The 16,399-nt window shown below is 41.9% G+C and overlaps 1 protein-coding gene across 3 annotated transcripts in view; it reads right to left on the reverse strand.

Moving 5' to 3' along the window:
* Nucleotides 1-3,541: 3,541 nt before the first annotated feature.
* ARPC1A (actin related protein 2/3 complex subunit 1A) overlaps nucleotides 3,542-16,399 on the reverse strand; it is a 29,208-nt gene continuing 16,350 nt past the window's right edge. For all 3 annotated transcript variants that reach the window (XM_030211027.1, XM_030211028.1, XM_030211026.1), the window contains 6 exons: nucleotides 13,495-13,602; nucleotides 11,385-11,597; nucleotides 8,485-8,560; nucleotides 7,536-7,729; nucleotides 6,263-6,353; nucleotides 3,542-4,506 (listed from right to left, as the gene is read on the reverse strand). In XM_030211027.1, coding sequence (XP_030066887.1) covers nucleotides 4,468-4,506; nucleotides 6,263-6,353; nucleotides 7,536-7,729; nucleotides 8,485-8,560; nucleotides 11,385-11,597; nucleotides 13,495-13,602 — 721 coding nt within the window. In that variant the 3' untranslated portion in view covers nucleotides 3,542-4,467. The remainder of the gene's footprint in view (nucleotides 4,507-6,262; nucleotides 6,354-7,535; nucleotides 7,730-8,484; nucleotides 8,561-11,384; nucleotides 11,598-13,494; nucleotides 13,603-16,399) is intronic.

The raw sequence follows: 16,399 nt of genomic DNA on the forward strand, positions 1-16,399 counted from the left end.
GTGCAGCTATTTTAAAGGTTCTGTGGAAGCACTTACCACCTTCTAGCTTGTGGGCACTAAGGACTCCTGTGTTATCTGTGCACTAACCAGCTAGCATATGGTAATGTAGATGCACCAACTGATGAGTGCAGGAACCCCCACTCTCCACCCGTCACCTCATCCGACATCCCCTCAAACCCCCCACCCAAAACCCATTACCGTGCAGTTAGCGCACACACAAGGGAAGACTACCATGGAATGCTTTAGCGTGTCCTGCATGTTAGCGCCTAACACAGCTTAGTAAAAGGGCCCCTTCTGTTAGCTGTATAAAATGCAATGTTTGTAAGAAGCGTACATCACCATCAGATGTTATCATCGTAACAGGACCTTATTTGATTCCCTCTAATATGGAGGATGAAATCTTAAATCAGCATGCTCACCTTTAAAGCCATTAGAGAAGGCGCCAAGTACTTGAAATCCACATTGGCAGAGTTGCCGACCCCTCAGATTCTTAGGAAAAAATCCTCCTGTGTTCCCACTGTCGAAGACCATTTCAGTCACCCTTCTAAATCTGCATGCAATTTAACATGCCCAAAAATGATCAAAATCTTGTTTTGTGTGCCGCTCTGTGGAGAGTTCTACACAGATTAGGTTTTACTGTAATCTCCTTTGAGATTATGGGACCCTTTTACAAAATCTTCCCATACACATAATGCACAGAATTTGTATTTACTTTTCTTTATTGAGCAGTAAATGTACTGTAAGGAGGCAGTAAAAGCATCCTTGATAGCAGTAACAATGACAATTAGCAGTCAGTGCCCAGTGAATCACTTTCACATGCTATGTTCAGTTCACATTTATCATTTAAACTAAGGGCCCTGTTTACTAAGGTGCGCTAAAGTTTTTAGTGCATCCTAAAAATTAGCACGCGCTAAATGCTAAAAGACACCTATATATTCCTATGGGTGTCTCTGGCGTTTAGCACATGCTAAAAATGCTAGCACGCCTCTAGCATAGCTTGGTAAACAGGGGCCCAAGTCCCCAAATGTTCAATGATAAATATCAAACAACAAAAAGGGGAAAAAAAAGACTTAGTGGCTTTGTAGCCTTACGTTGTAGGCATATATGCTATCTTATCTAGCCATGTGTTCTGTCTTTGCTTACACCCCCATGCTATTAAAATGTTCTATCATGTATTGTGTTGATATTGTAATGTAGTATACTATGCAATACTTTGTACTGTTTGAATGTTTTTACTGCTGTAATTGTCTATTGCTTATGTTTTGACTTATTCTTGCTGTACACCGCCTTGAGTGAATTCCTTCAAAAAAGCGGTAAATAAATCCTAATAAATATACAAGCTTCACAATACAACCATAATTGGTTTTTAAAACAACCCTTAATATTTTCATGCTAAATGCTCAATTCTTACCATTTTTAAAGTGTTTATATTCAATTATTTAATTGCAAGGCAAGCTGTACTTAACTTGACTCAATTTGACTTCAGTGGACTCTCTGGCTTTACAGAGCCACCTGTTTCACTGATGTCTGCTTATTCAGGAGCTCAGCTGCTAAATTATATATTAGTCATATCAAATACCCTTATTATGGCGTACTTCCTACCAAGCCTTGCTACACCTAGAGAGTCCGCTGAAATCAAGTTAAGTACAGCCTGCCTTGCTGTTAAATGACAATTGAATAAAAACACTTAATAAATCAATTAAAAATGGTAAAAATTGAGCACTTAGCATAAAAATATTGCCACAAAATATCTGGCACCTTCCTGGGGTTAATCCTGCAGCCACCTGGAGGGTCTGCCCTCAGCATTGGTCAGGTCTGCCTGCACCTTCCGTTTGTGCTCTATACCAGCACCCTCCATCCCACTGATTAGGTTCCACTTGCCTCTGGATGAGTCTTCCACTCATGTTATTCCATGGTGATTTCTAATTATTGGGCCACACTCTCAGGGATCCCACAGTTCCTGGAAAGCACCCACAGACCCAACACACAAACCACCAGGATTCTTATTCCAGGACAACACAGCCAATAAACTAACAAGGTTTATTGTCACAGAATTAGATCACTGAACCATAAAAAACAGATGGCAAAGTAACAGGCAATAACAAGTAACTGAATAAGGATCAATATTAAAACTGTCTAAACACTCTGTCACTACCTGGGTAGCGCCTGGGAAGCTTCAGGAAATTAACTACTCACAAGCTTTGAATAGGGTCTCAGGACAAAGATGTTTTCCTTTATGCTCCCATACTGAGACTAAACATTACCTCAGTGCTTAAGCAGGAAAAAAACCTGTTACTTCTGTAACAGCTTTTTGGGGGGGGTTGGGGGGGGGGAGTCAGTCGCTGTCTGCTGGCCAAACAAGAGAAATGCACTGGGGAACAAATATGTCATACATTCACATAAAAAGTCACAGATATAAGTCGCCTGTTTCATCACAAACATTAAGGATTATTATTATTTGGGGTTTTTTTTTTTTTTTTTTTTAAGACCAGTGATGCAGATATATTAAAAAAAAAAACCCACAAACCCCCCCAAGAGAAAAGCCAGTCACAGAAGGGTCAGGTTCAGCCTGGAATGGAAGATTCTTTGTCTGATGATGTGGATCGAATGATACTCCTGGTCTCTCTTGTATTTGAGCAGGACTTAAACTCAGTTATGAGACTGTCTTTTTGGAATTCACAGAGTTTGTTTTGTGGTCAGAAAATGTGGTTGTATCCTGATGATGTTATAAGTACAAAAGATAGGAGAAAACAGTTTCTGCCTCTGAGAGCTGAAACACACTCTAACAGCATCAAAAATGGATGTGCGGCAAAAATTGCCTCATGCCCATTTTGGGTCTGCGACCTTACCGCAAGCCACTGACTTAGTGGTAGTCTCATGCAGTAACCGAGCGCTAATGACCGACATGCGCCAAATGCCACTTGGCACGCGTCCGAAAATTATTTTTCAGCCACGTGTATCGAACGTGTGCCAAAAGCAAAATTATCACAAGAGCCACGCGGTAGCTGGGCGGTAACTCCATTTTGGCGCACGTAGAGCCTTACATGGCTTAAGTAAAAGGGACCCTTAAATTAAATTAGGTGCCAACTGGCCTCAAATACCCATAGCAACCCTTAAGCGACGTTGACTGGTGCTGACACTAATTTATTAGTCATGTGTGTAACAGCACTTAGGTGCCATTCTATAAACTTTGCGCCTAAATATTACAGCGAACTATAAAGGGGGCGTGCCTTGCAGCTGAGTGTCTGAATGCTATGACTTACATGTGTGAGCAATTCTGCCTCGTCAAAGACTGATGCAAGTACTACTTGCAGTTAGAAATGCACGTTCTCACAGGATGGGGTGGGGAGGGAGGGGTTGGTTGGGCAAGGGGGGGGGTGAGTCATTCTTTAGTTAAAATTTCATTAAAAAATTGAAGTTTCCTTAGATTTCTAAATGGATGTTGATATAGTGGGACAAAAGTGTTTAAGTTGTGGGACTACATTTGTACGAGTTAACTTCTAGTGAACTACATGTACTGTTCATGGTGTTTATTGTTCTGTTATCAAAGTAAATAAAGACTTCATACAAATAAAAATAAAAAAAAAAAGAAGAAACGCACGTGCTGATGCAGAACAGGCGCTTAATGGCCCAACTTTTGTGCTAATTTCTGGCACACTTTTTAGAATTTACGCCTTAGTACATGAATTAGCACATGATGTCGAGTCACTGTGTGCTAAGTTACCACATGCTAATTCACATAAATACTTATCACCTTTTTAATAAGGGTCCCTATAAACAAATAAATTCCAGATTTTATAAAAATGTAAGAGTTATGTCTTACGATTTAATAAAATGAGTACGTCTTAAAGGGCAAGTATTTAGGATTGGTGGGAGCAGAAGAGTGATTTAGTGGTCAGAGCTATGGGCACTGAACCAAAGAAGCCAGGGTTCAAATCCCACTTCTTCCACAGACATGCCTTGTGACCTTAGGCCAAGTCCCTTCAACCACCAAATCATATGTTAATTTGGGTGAGGAAATAATATGTGAATCTGAATATATAAACGTAACGTACAAATACAAATCTGCTCAATAAAACCAAGCTCACAGATACGCAGTCTCCTCTTTCAAGAACAAGGAAAACAAATAATTCAGTGTTTTGTTTTTTTAATTATATTCTAGCAGACAATTTACATAAAATATCCCTTTTAAGTTAGTGAATCATATTTTCCCCACATAAACTACTTAAGGAGCAGCTTTGGTAAAGAATGGAATTCAACCAACCAACCCAAAAACAAACAATAATAATAATAAAAATGAACACATTGCAGCTGATTTCCAACCAGTATTTGTTTTAAAATGTTGATTTTTGTGGTGCTGTGTTTTGTTTTTCTCAGTGCTTTCCCTCAGTCCAGGGCTGCTTGGCAGGGCAGAGGCTGGACTCTGCATTCTGTAGTGCTTGTCTTGCTAGTCCACCTTTCCTTTCCTCACATAATCCGCAGGCCTTGGATAGAGGACTCCAGAGTCTGAGGGAAGAGGAAAGAGAGCTGAACTGTTGCTGAACAAAAATTGAGCATTTGCTAGAGATCTTGGGGGTGAATGCTAAGCAGACGGTTTCATTATGATCACATGAAGACTTCCTTCTTTCCATAAAGGGCTCTTATATGCGCTATTGAAATCGGAATTGACAAAAAGGGGCATTTTCGATACAACGTCTAACTCTGTCTTTGGATGTTTTGCAATCAATATCCCATAACCAAATAGGAAATATTGCCATTTTTGAAACAGCAAAATGTCTATTTTTTTTTATAGTAAATGGCCACATGCTAGATGGTTTTGTACTCTGTGCGTTTAACTTTCAGGTCCATTTTTTTTTTTTGGGGGGGGGGGGGGGGGGGGGGGAGGGAGTAAAAAAAAAAAAAAGGAAGAAGCCATTGGGATGTCGGAGGAACCAGCATTCTTAGTAGACTGGCCACAGATATCCCAGGAGAGCAATGGGGCATCCCAGGGGGCACTGCTGTGGACTTCATATGAAAGTTCCAGGTACACATCTTACCGTTACTCCCTTGTCTGCTGAGCCTTCCCAAACCCACCACCCCTATCTGTACACCACTACAATAGCCCTTGTGGGTGAAGGGGTACAGTAGGTTTTTGGAGGGCTCACAGTTTTCACCACAAATGTGACATGAGACCGAATCCTCCTCTCTACAGTGTACTGCACCAGCCACTACACTCTTCCAGGGACCTGCTTGCTGCTTTAATAGAACTGGCTATAACCTGGTAAGCACTATTTTTATTCACGTCTTTGGGTGGTAGGGGAGAGTCAGTGACAACTGGGGGAGTGAAGGGGGGAGGGGGGTCATCCCTGATTCTCCTCAGTGGTCACCTGGTCATTTAAGGCACCTTTTGTGCCTTGTTCATTCTAAAAAGTTTATATCAAAACATTGAAGTTTTAGCCCTAGACATTTTTGTTTTGTTCCATTATGGCTATAAAACATCCAAGTGTTAGGAACGTTATGCCTGTCCTAATCTCGCCCCCAACACGTCCCATTGTGATTTGGATGCACTGCAGATGAATTGCATAGATAAATGTCTGCATAATAGGTTTTGAAAGTAACAATTTGGACGTTTTAAGAAATTTGTCCATATGCTGCTTTATGACACTTTTTAGACGTTTTTCTCTTTCAAAAGTGAGCCACGAAGACAGCATACAGTATCTCATTTCCCTATTACAAAATTCCTTATTGCCCTCACCAGACCTGTCCAGAACGAAAAATTGTATCTTGCCTGATAATTTTATTTCCTAGAGATTTGTGGTTGTGACCATCTACCAGCAGGTGGAGATACAGAGCGCTGAACTGCACTGTCTTATAGGATGGAATGCTCCTTGGTAAGTCAGTATTTCTCACAACAAGGCAGAAGGAAACAGAATTATAACATTTCTCCTTTCCCACAGGGAAAAGTGATAAATCAAGAACTGCAAACACGTAAACTGATGACAACAGTCCATCTAAAAAGATAAAAATGCAGCAATATAGTCCAACAGAGAGAACAAACCGATGGGAACCACGGGAAAAACAGAGCGAGTCTCTGGATTCATCTGATGTGACTAAAGAAAATGATCAGGTAAGACATAATTTTTCGTTCCTTAGTGTTGGCAGCAGATGAATCCTTTCACTCCCTTCACACAGAAAATCTATTACGTTTTTTTAAACTCCAAAAGCAATTTATGTTCACCTTGAGATTACAAGGGTGAGAAGTATGTGAAGAAAGGAAGCCTACCTTCAAATCCCAGATTGTCATCGCTCCATCAATGCCGGTAGTACAAAACTTGTGGCACTCTTGCTTGTCTCCTTCATAAATAGACACTTGGCTGGAAGAAGAAAGGAGACATATCTAGGAAGTAGGCCCTGGAGGGACAGGGGTGCTGGGAACTTAAATATGGCTGGGATAAGAAGTGAGAATTCAAGTGCTCAGTCCAAGATTACACATGAATGCATATGCAAATCCCAGTCTTAAAGGGGCTGAAGACCAAAAGTAACTAAATGTACATCTGCAGTTTGGAGTAGGAAATGATGTAAGAAGTCCGTTGTAGCCGGTGTGAGTGGCTCCATATACCATCAGACAAACTTCCAGAATACTAAAATTCACCAATGATCTCAGCAGGGAAAATAAAGTGCCAGGACACAGACTAGAACAGGAATAGCCAGTTCTGGTCTTAAAATGCTGAAAGCTGGTAAGATTTTTAATATATACATACTGAATGTGTGCGAGATGCATCTGATGTATGCAAAATATATCCACATGCACATTCAACCGTGGATATCCTGAAAGTCTGACCAGCTTGCGGCACTCGAGGACCAGAGTTGGTTACCCCTGGACTATTTACATACACTCCTGTCTTCCAGAACATTATTTCTCATAAGTTAATTACACTATCCCCAACGAAGGGAAAAATTATTCACTCAGACACTTCTTCAGTGCCTTTAGCTGACAGAAAATATCCCATCTGCTCTGCTAGACTTTGCCAGCTGCTGTTATTAAAAACATTCATTTCCAGGCCTGGGAACATTTAACAGAAGACCTGGAGCTTGAAGCTGCTTAATATTTGCAAGCACCAGAACAAAAGCAATAGGCAACAGGGAGCTGCAAGCTTGAGCTGCTTAGAGTCCAGCAGCAAACCTCAGGTGCCCTCTTGTGGCCATTATGTCTAGTCACATTAGCAGTGCAATTCCACAAGAAATGTATTTAGCACTGAAGAGAAATAAGAAGTTAGCTACTAGGAAGCTGCTTGACTGAGCGAAGGAATATTTCTGGGTGTGCATATTGATGGTCTAGGACCAAACTGCCATAGCCCCTTCCTGCAATCAAATAGGATGTCCAAGTCCCAAGGCCAGCGCTTCCCTTACTACTGGGCTTTTTGAGGCTATTGCTGGACACTCTCTTGACCTTGGTCCTACCTGGTTTAAGCGCACTAGAATCCCTGACCTCAAGCATTTCAAGGCTAATGTCCTGCCTGGTGTGAGCCTGTCTGAATTGGCTCAGACACACCTACGTGATGCTGTTTTGGTGCAGGGTCTCCAAAGTGGTGTTGCGATCCTCTGTGGTAGCTCTCTTGTCCATGTTACGGAAGCGCTCCATGGCAGAAATGTTACGCTGGATGCTTTGTTTGGGAATGTCTAGTTTAGAGACAAAAACCAAGGCGCCACGGTCGTCGCAGTTAAACAGCATTGGGCAGCAGTCATGACCCTGAAATCAAGGTGGCATAAGGATGAGTGTTAAAGTCAGCCACACCCACACAGGACCTTTAAGAAATGCAAAGTACATATCAAGTTTGTGAGCTTCAGTGTCAATCTGAGCATATATTATACTGTAAAATGCTTCTAATAAACTTCACTACCGCAGGTCACAATCATAGCCAATTTGGTGCCAACCACCGAGCAGGTTATAGAGAATGCTCAGCTATCTCATTATCTAAATTTCTACAACATATAAAAATGCAAATGGATTTCAGGCTGTTGTGATACCAGCGAGAAAGCCCTTCACGATTATTGGGAAGTGAACATGGAATAATAAGTTGCCCGCTTACTCTCCAATCATAAAACATTTTTATCTCAACAAATTACAATGCTCATGGCAGGTTACAATAAAAGCATGAAGTTCTATCAAATATAGGGGCAATTTGGTGCTTTTTAATTCAACGTTTAAACTTCTGTAGATAAAAAAGACAAAGGTTAAGCAGTGTAATGGGCACAAGTAGTGAACTAATATACAGCTCCTGCACTAACTGAAAATTAACGGCTGAAACAGTTTTCTACCGTGACTTGTTTTCAAGACAGACTGCATGTCTTCTCACTTTCTGGAGAAGCACAAGATTCAGATACGTGTATGTTATTTCCCACGTGTATGTTATTAATTAATCTGGGCCCAACTTCATGACGTCTGGAATTAAATTCTCTGAAGTGCTATCTAATCAACAGCAATTACACAGAAGTCACACTTACGGCTGCCACCACACTATTCTCAGAGACAAATATCACACTCAGAAGTGGGAGGAATTCTGTCTTCAGCTGTGAAACACTAAAAAGAGAAAAACACTTGTTAATAAAATCTATGCATGGTTTTCACATCTCCAGTTTGCAGCTCAGATCAAGACAAAACATCCGTGGGCTGCTTTTCTATGTTCAGAATAGTTACTGCTTGAAAACGATGTGCCCAAGTCAAGGGCACCAGTGTTTAACATATTCATTAATGACCCGAAAAAGGGAGTAAAAAGGGAGGTGACAGGATCAGAGGGTGACAATTATTTAAAGTGGTCAAAATGCAAGCTTATGGGACTGAGAAACTTGCAGATGAAGTGTAATGTCGACAAGTGAAAAATATTCCTAAACTACAGGTAAACACAATGCTGGGTCACCACCCAGGAAAAGAATCCTGGGGTTGTTGTGGATAATAAGTTAAAATCCTTAGCTTAGTGTGCAACACCAGCCAAAAAACTAAACAGAATGTTAGAAGCCATCAGGAAAGGCAAGGTCAATAAAGCATATGACATCATAACGCCACTGTATAGATCCATGGTGTGCCTGCACCTGAGTACAGGTCTGATCACTTCATTTCAAAAAAAGATACTGGGAAAGGTTCAGAGAAGAGTGACCAAAATGATAAAGGGATGAAGTGGGTCCCCACAAAGAAAAGATAAATGATTTAGTGCTCAAGCCAGAGAAGAGACAGTGGAAGGGAGATTACAGGGGTCTAAAATTACTACTAACTAACATTTCTAAAGCGCTACTAGGGTTACGCAGCGCTGTACAATTTAAACATAGAAAGACAGTCCCTGCTCAAAGAGCTTACAATCTAAAAGACAAGAGAACAATCTAAAGACAAGTGAACAATCTAGAGGACGAGTGAACAGTTAATCTGATAGGGTGGATAGATTGGGGCATTCTATATTTCTCAAGCGGTTAGGCGCTGAAGGCAGCATTGAAGAGGTGGGTTTTAAGCAGAGATTAAAATGTGGTGGTCTGTGATTCATTGTTTCATTTAACACCACTTTGGTGTTTTAGGGAAAGGCAATATAGCAAATAAAAGAAGCAAACTGAGAACCAGGGACACCAGAGCTCAAATATTGTTTCTCCTTTAAAATGATGGGTGTGATGGAATGGGAAGGTAGGGAATGCTTACCTGAACCTTTCAAATAGTACTAGGATAGGGGGCAGTCATGAAACTAATAGGTAGCACTTTTAAAAGAAATTGGAGTGCATTTCTTTTCACTTAGTACACGCCTGAACCGTGCAATTTGTTGCCAGAGGATATGGTGAAAGCAGTAAGATTAGTGACATTCAAAGAGGGGTTGGATAAGGTCTGTAAGCTCTTATTGGGAAAGTTAATGCCTCTCCCAGAAGGAATGGACCAATTCCTTGGTATCCTGTCAGGTGGCCACTGTTAGTGACAGGACGCTGGGTTTAGTGGACCTGTGGTCTGACCCAGAATCACAATCCTTCCATTCTTAAGGTCACATGTCGTCACTAGGAGAAACAATATTTGAGCTCTGGTGTCCCTGGTTCTCAGTTTGCTTCTTTTATTTGCTATATTGCCTTTCCCTAAAACACCAAAGTGGTGTTAAATGAAACAATTAAACACAGACCACCACATTAAAAAAAACCCCCACAAATCTAACAGCCACTCACAGCAATTAAATAAATATGTGAAAGTTTATAAAGAAAAAAAAAGCACACACATCCAAAGATACTGGGAGAATTGGACGAGAACAAGACAGTAAGGATGTTCCAAAAGCTTACTGAAAGAAGAAAGTTTGAAGGCCTGAATTAAAAGAAATAGGATTTAGTCTGGCTTACAACTAGGAAACTAAAGAGTTCCACGAGGCTGGGACAATACAGCAAATTGCCTCAGACGTAGTCTAGTAGGAGATGAAATTACCAGCAGGTTCTGGGGTGCACATCTTAAGCTTGTAGCAGGAACATATGGATTAAGACACCTAGAGAGATTAACTAGGCAGAGCTCCCTGAACAGAATCTTAAATTTTATTCATTATAGAAATAATAGCATAATCGAACCTACAAGCATGAGCAAGTAACTTTAGTGAGGTGTTCTCGATGAGTTGCAAGTAATCCAGCAAATGGACATACCATGAATGCAGTTATACATCTGAGTGATGCAGAGATCTGGGGGAGGGGTGCACAATGGGGCTGGGATGCTAGTGCACACTAGGCAGGAGAGAATCTCTGGAGCGATTGTGGCTCATGTGCTCAAGGGAACAAATATTGTGACAAGCCTGAGAGAGGACGGGGAGCACAGGGCAAAGGTGAAGCCTGCATTAGAGGCAATAATGTCTCTTTATAGATTATTGGGGAGGCCTCACCTACAATACTGTTCAGAAAGCCCAGTGATGGTGTTGCAGAAGGTACCTTGTCTTTCTAGGTTTCACGAGGCTGAAGTGAAGAGCACAAGGGTGCTCCAATTGCTAATGGAAGACCCTAAGGGATACAAGGACTTGAGGACCAGCTTGGACTAGTGGAGATGAACCCCTCAAGTGTCTTCCTATACTGGCACCTGGAAACTGGACAGAGTGGAAGAGGGCATGGAGTGAATCTGCTCCCAGGATTTTCTATGCAATAAAAATAAAGGAAAGTTTTTCTCCAACAGGAAATAATATGAGGTTGCCCAGATTTCCATGCCTAACTCTTGCTCGGCAGCAGAGTCCTGTAATCAACAGCATAGGATGACTCCATGTCCTGTATGCTTCAAATATAGTTATTCCAAAGCGCCAGAGAAGTGATTAAATATCCCCTTTTACTTCAGAAAACCCAATATTTGACTGCTTTTTGCCACCTGGAAGTCCAAAGTGCTAAGGATGAATCCAGCCCTAATGGAAATAAATACTTACGCCATATTCCTAGTGGCATCAGCCACCGACACCGTACTGTCATGGCTGACCCAGGCAAGGCGGTTACCGCTGGCTGAGAAACTGACACTGTGAACCCAACCCCCACTTCCAGCACCTCCAAACTCCGACATCAGCTGACCAAAGGGCATCTTTGAGCCCCACGGTGTACTAGCGGGCTTCTCATCCACTTCTTTAATATACGCAGAAAACACCCTGGGTATTAAAAAAAACAAAAAAAAAGAAGAAGAAGAAAAAAGGATTACTTCAACCACACAAAACACTGCATGTACCTCTGCCATAGAAGCATTTACTTAAGCCTTTTTATAAAAATGCTGCAATATGTATGTGGCTACTATTCATCATCTTTGAAATGGGGCCAAAGAGAGGAAAGAGCTGGGTTACCCCAACACGATGCACTTGGATCCCACCCTATCATTTTCCTTTTAAGAGCGCAGTAAGAACAGTTTTGAAAAAAACATGTGAGCTATTTACTTCTAAAAAGGAAAGTGCTGTTCACAGATGGCAGAGCAGAGAGCTAGAATTTGCACTTTAAGAAAACAAGTTGGAATGGCGAAAACTACAGCTCTCTGCTCCTACATCTACACCGTGAATGACAAGAGCCGGTTCTCATGCATTCCCTCCACCCTTGTCTTATAACCTGAGAACAGAATCCAGGAAACACCGTCTAAAGGGGTTGGAATGTAATACCCTGCACACACATGGAACCAGGAACACCTACATGATGTGGCACGACTAGACACACCAAGGAGGTGCAAAACTAGACCAGGATAATTGAGATGAGAGAGAGATACACACAGAGAAGCTCTCTTATGTACCAAAAACAAAACAAAACACATAAGCCACAGTGCCACATTTGGATAACCGATACACTGTCCTTCCCACACCTCCTATCACCATTCACACATTTCAAGTAGTCCTAAATTCTCAGCGTTTCAACAATCAAAAATTCAGTATTTATCTAATCTAAGAGCTCTTAAAAATTGGCATTTGCTTTTCGGGATCACCTTATTTTGTTTTATTTATATTTATTAAGGTTAAATATAAACGCGAAGCCTCTTATGCTTCTTCCCTGCTCAAAGACATGCCTGACTCACCCCTTATAGCTGCTCCGGTACAGCTCTCCTACCTTTTTCCTCCTCGCCCTCCCAAACACTGCTGTGCTGCTACATCTTGTATGTGTCCCACGACTGCCCACGCTCCTGCTATTCTGTGTGAGAACACTGCAGGAGTACAAGCACACAGCTCGAACCCACAGGGCTTCAGAGAGCACAGGAGGAGCTAACCAGTAGCACTGCTAAGGCTCCATAGGCAGGACGTAGGGAAAATCCACTGATTATTTCTAGAATAAGCAGCAGAAAATGTATTGAACTGTTTTGGGATCTTGCCAAGTATTTGTGACCTGGATTGGCCACTGCTGGAAACAGGATGCTGGGTTTGATGGACCTTCGGTCTGTCCCAGTATGGCAATACTTACGTACTCAACTCTTTTGTTGGGACTGTGGGCCGTTTTCATGCAAATGAAACTCTACAGCTAGGCAGAGCTCCGAAGACAGACAAGAAGGATTTTTGGAGTTTGCTGTTTCTATATGTTCCTGGCTTCTATGCTGTAATCCTGATTCCTGACAACTGTGCTCACCTTAATCCTGTGCGATACATTGATCTACAGTATGGAAATAAAAGTTACTTTACCTATATGTCGTGTTATCTGCACGTCTCTGAGAAACTAAAGAACTATAACAGCCATGGAGAGACAATATAGACGGCAAGCAGTAAGGAGCTTACAGCGGGCTGCCTCACAACCCAGACTGGGAAGGCAGGATAGGATGTAGCAGAGGCTGTCTAGCAGGCAGGCCCTAGACGCTGTTAGTTACGTGCAGAGCTCACAGTGGATGTGAGCCCCTAGGCAGATGCCTAAATGGCCTATTATACAAAAGTCACTGGACAGGACCGAAATCCCACAGCCTTCCAGGGGAGACGTGATCCTTTAAGATATGAAGCCACTCCTTCCACTTTGTGTGTTCTGCTGGAGATCAAAGGACACAAGAGTGATTTTCCATCCCACCTCAGTACTGGCCTCCCATTATCTCACCTGCATTTGAAGTCACAGGAGCCCGCGGCCAACAGTACATTGTTGGGGTGCCAGTCCAGGCTCAGTACAGTGGAGCGAATGGGCTTTTTTATGTGTTTGCTCACCCACCTGAAGGGAAAGAAATATTGGAACATGCCATCATAGAAAATCTCGATATGCAAACAGAGGCACAAGAGTTTAGGTAGAATTTCTTACCAAATGCAAAATATGACATGGCCTTATGCACACAAAACAGAACATTCCTCTGTCTACTACAGACATAATCAGAAAAGGTATCAGTATAGCTACTGGCAAAACAAAACCATGTCCTTTCAGAGCTAATTAGGGACAGATTTAAGCATCAAGCAAAATCTCTCTATATAAAAGGCAAAACCAACGTTCTATGAAGCCTCCAGCCGGAAGTGTGAAGGGGGCGAGATATCCGGTTTCCCTATGAGTGTCTGCCCCGCCCTCTCTGTAACACAGTCAGTGAAGGAAAACAGCAGAGCACGAAATCAAATCGCTGGCTCTGTAACAGTGAAGGACTCAGAGGGGGGAGGGGAGAGAGGCCAGAGGGCAGGGACACACACACTCCCACATGCACACACAGAAGAAAACATTGCTAGCCCCCGTTTCATTTGCATCAGAAACGGGGCTTTTTTACTAGTTTAGATATAAAAGGTCTGCAAAACTGCAATTTTTTCTTTTCAGAGTGGCCACCCTGCAATTCTCAGGTATTGTAAGTTTTGAATGATGGGTTACAGATTAATTGTAACAGGTTTGCAGTTCTATGTTGAGCTCTTTCAAGACTCCGAAGTGAATATCATCTGGACCCAGTGATTTGTTACTCTGAATTTCCTTCTTTTTACTATTTATGGCTTTCCTTCTTTTATTTCTTTAAGTTTTAATTTTATTGTACACCACATAGATGTTCCCACTATATATGGTATATTAGGTGTGAATAAACGTGGAAAAATTGAAGTTGCAAAACAAAAGTTAAACTTTCAGCCAACAGGTATGCAATTCCTGAACTATGCAGGTTCTTTTTAGTCTCTGATGTCACTATACTTGGCTTATAAATCTGACCTCAAGACCACAAGCTACGTGAATAATCAGTCAGCAGCAATACCAAAGTAGAGAGCAAAGGACACAACCCACAAGCCTCTGGATTGATCCGTGGGACGCTATGGAACCTGTGATTTCTCCCAACCCGCCCCCCAGGTTTTCCAGATGAATTCTAAATCTCACCTGTTCTATTATCAGCACTTTACAACTGATGCCCTCTAAACACTGCTTTTTGTATTAATCCCTAAAATATGTTGTGTACAGAGCACAAATGTGGCTCATTTAATGCTAAAGCAACACCACAATGACTTGACTTCCAGTGTTCTTTAAGATTCTTGGGGGGAGGGGGAATGAAGAAGGTTTAGGCAACCTATAAATCACATTGTTCCTGAAAATGTCCTCCCCACCTCAGGCAGCTTTGAAGGCTCAAAGAATGCCCCCTCAGAGGCAAACCTTGGCACAACTCATTGGCCAGTATGTTTATGTTTATTAAAACGATATAGAAGCTGCCACTTCCCTGCCTCCCTGGCTCTCAGTGCATCACCTTCATGTTCAGTCAGTCCTAAATCTCCGGTGTCACAGCATATCATTCTGCACCTTGAGAAAGAAGGCCACACCTAGTTTCTAAACCTAGCTTTTACCCTTATTTCATTGAACCACATTTTAGAGTAGAAGCCTTCCTTCACTGTGAACTATGTGCAAGCAACTGCATAGAAATCAAGTGAAGAAGGTAAAATTATGTATCATACCTGATAATTTTCTTTCCATTAATCATAGCTGATCCTTTTGCCTCCCTATATGTGGTCATGTCGATATCAAAGCTCCATCCGCAGGACTCAGCACTTAGAGAATTACTCTGCCCAGCTCACCACTGCCGAAACGGGGGAGGGGAATCAACCCAGCTCATCTCCACACAAGTGGGGGAGGGGAATCCGTCCGCTCCGAGCTGTAACGAACTGGTGTCCCAGTGAGCAGCTGCAATAAACGCCGATATAAACGTCGAAATAAACACCCTTAAGGACGTCCAAAATTTTTTTTTTTTTTTAAACGGAGCCAGCGGGAGGGGGGAGAAAAGGAGGGACCTGGCACCACCAGGTTTGCACTTGCTCAAGAAGAGCCCTCAACCCCAGGCACTCAACAAAACCTAAAAATTAGGCTTGGAGGCCTAGCCAGAGCTGCTGCTGTGTGTGACCACCACCTGCTGAGATAGAGAACATACTGAGGAGTTTCCGGCAGCACATGACCACATATAGGGAGGCAAAAGTTTGCTCTCTATCTCCACCTGCTGGTAGATGGACACAACCCACCAGTCTATGGATTGATCAGCATGATGATATGGAACAGAAAGTTGTAGTTCTCCTTAATTCATTGCATCTTAAACACACATTTAATAATCCTGAAACGCATCCGACTGAAAATGCCAAAATCAGGTGTGCACATCCATCTTATATCTGATCTGAAAAGCAAATGTTACAATTGCTAATAGACAAAATCAGATTTAGAGACCTTTTTTTTATCTGTAGGAAAGGCCACAAGAGCAAACGGGAAAACATTAAAAGTGCCAGTTATAAGTCAAAGATATGTCCAACACACTGCAGCTAGAACAAAACGTTTGGCTGTATTTCAGTAGAACTCTTCAGTCTCCCAGAGCCCCTCAGGTGTTCATACATCAATGTTAAGGTTAAGACACCCTCTTTTCAATCTGGCTTTTTGAGTTTTAAAATTTGATTTGATGTTGATTTAAGATTTTTGAAATGACTTTTTTAAGTTTTAGTATGAAGTAACATTTATGCTTGTTGTTTGCTGGGTATTAATTTATGTTTCTCTTGTAATCTACTATGGCCCTTTATTATTGTGGTGA

The sequence above is a fragment of the Microcaecilia unicolor genome, chromosome 8 (assembly GCF_901765095.1).
Source record: "Microcaecilia unicolor chromosome 8, aMicUni1.1, whole genome shotgun sequence".
Classification (NCBI taxonomy): domain Eukaryota; kingdom Metazoa; phylum Chordata; class Amphibia; order Gymnophiona; family Siphonopidae; genus Microcaecilia; species Microcaecilia unicolor.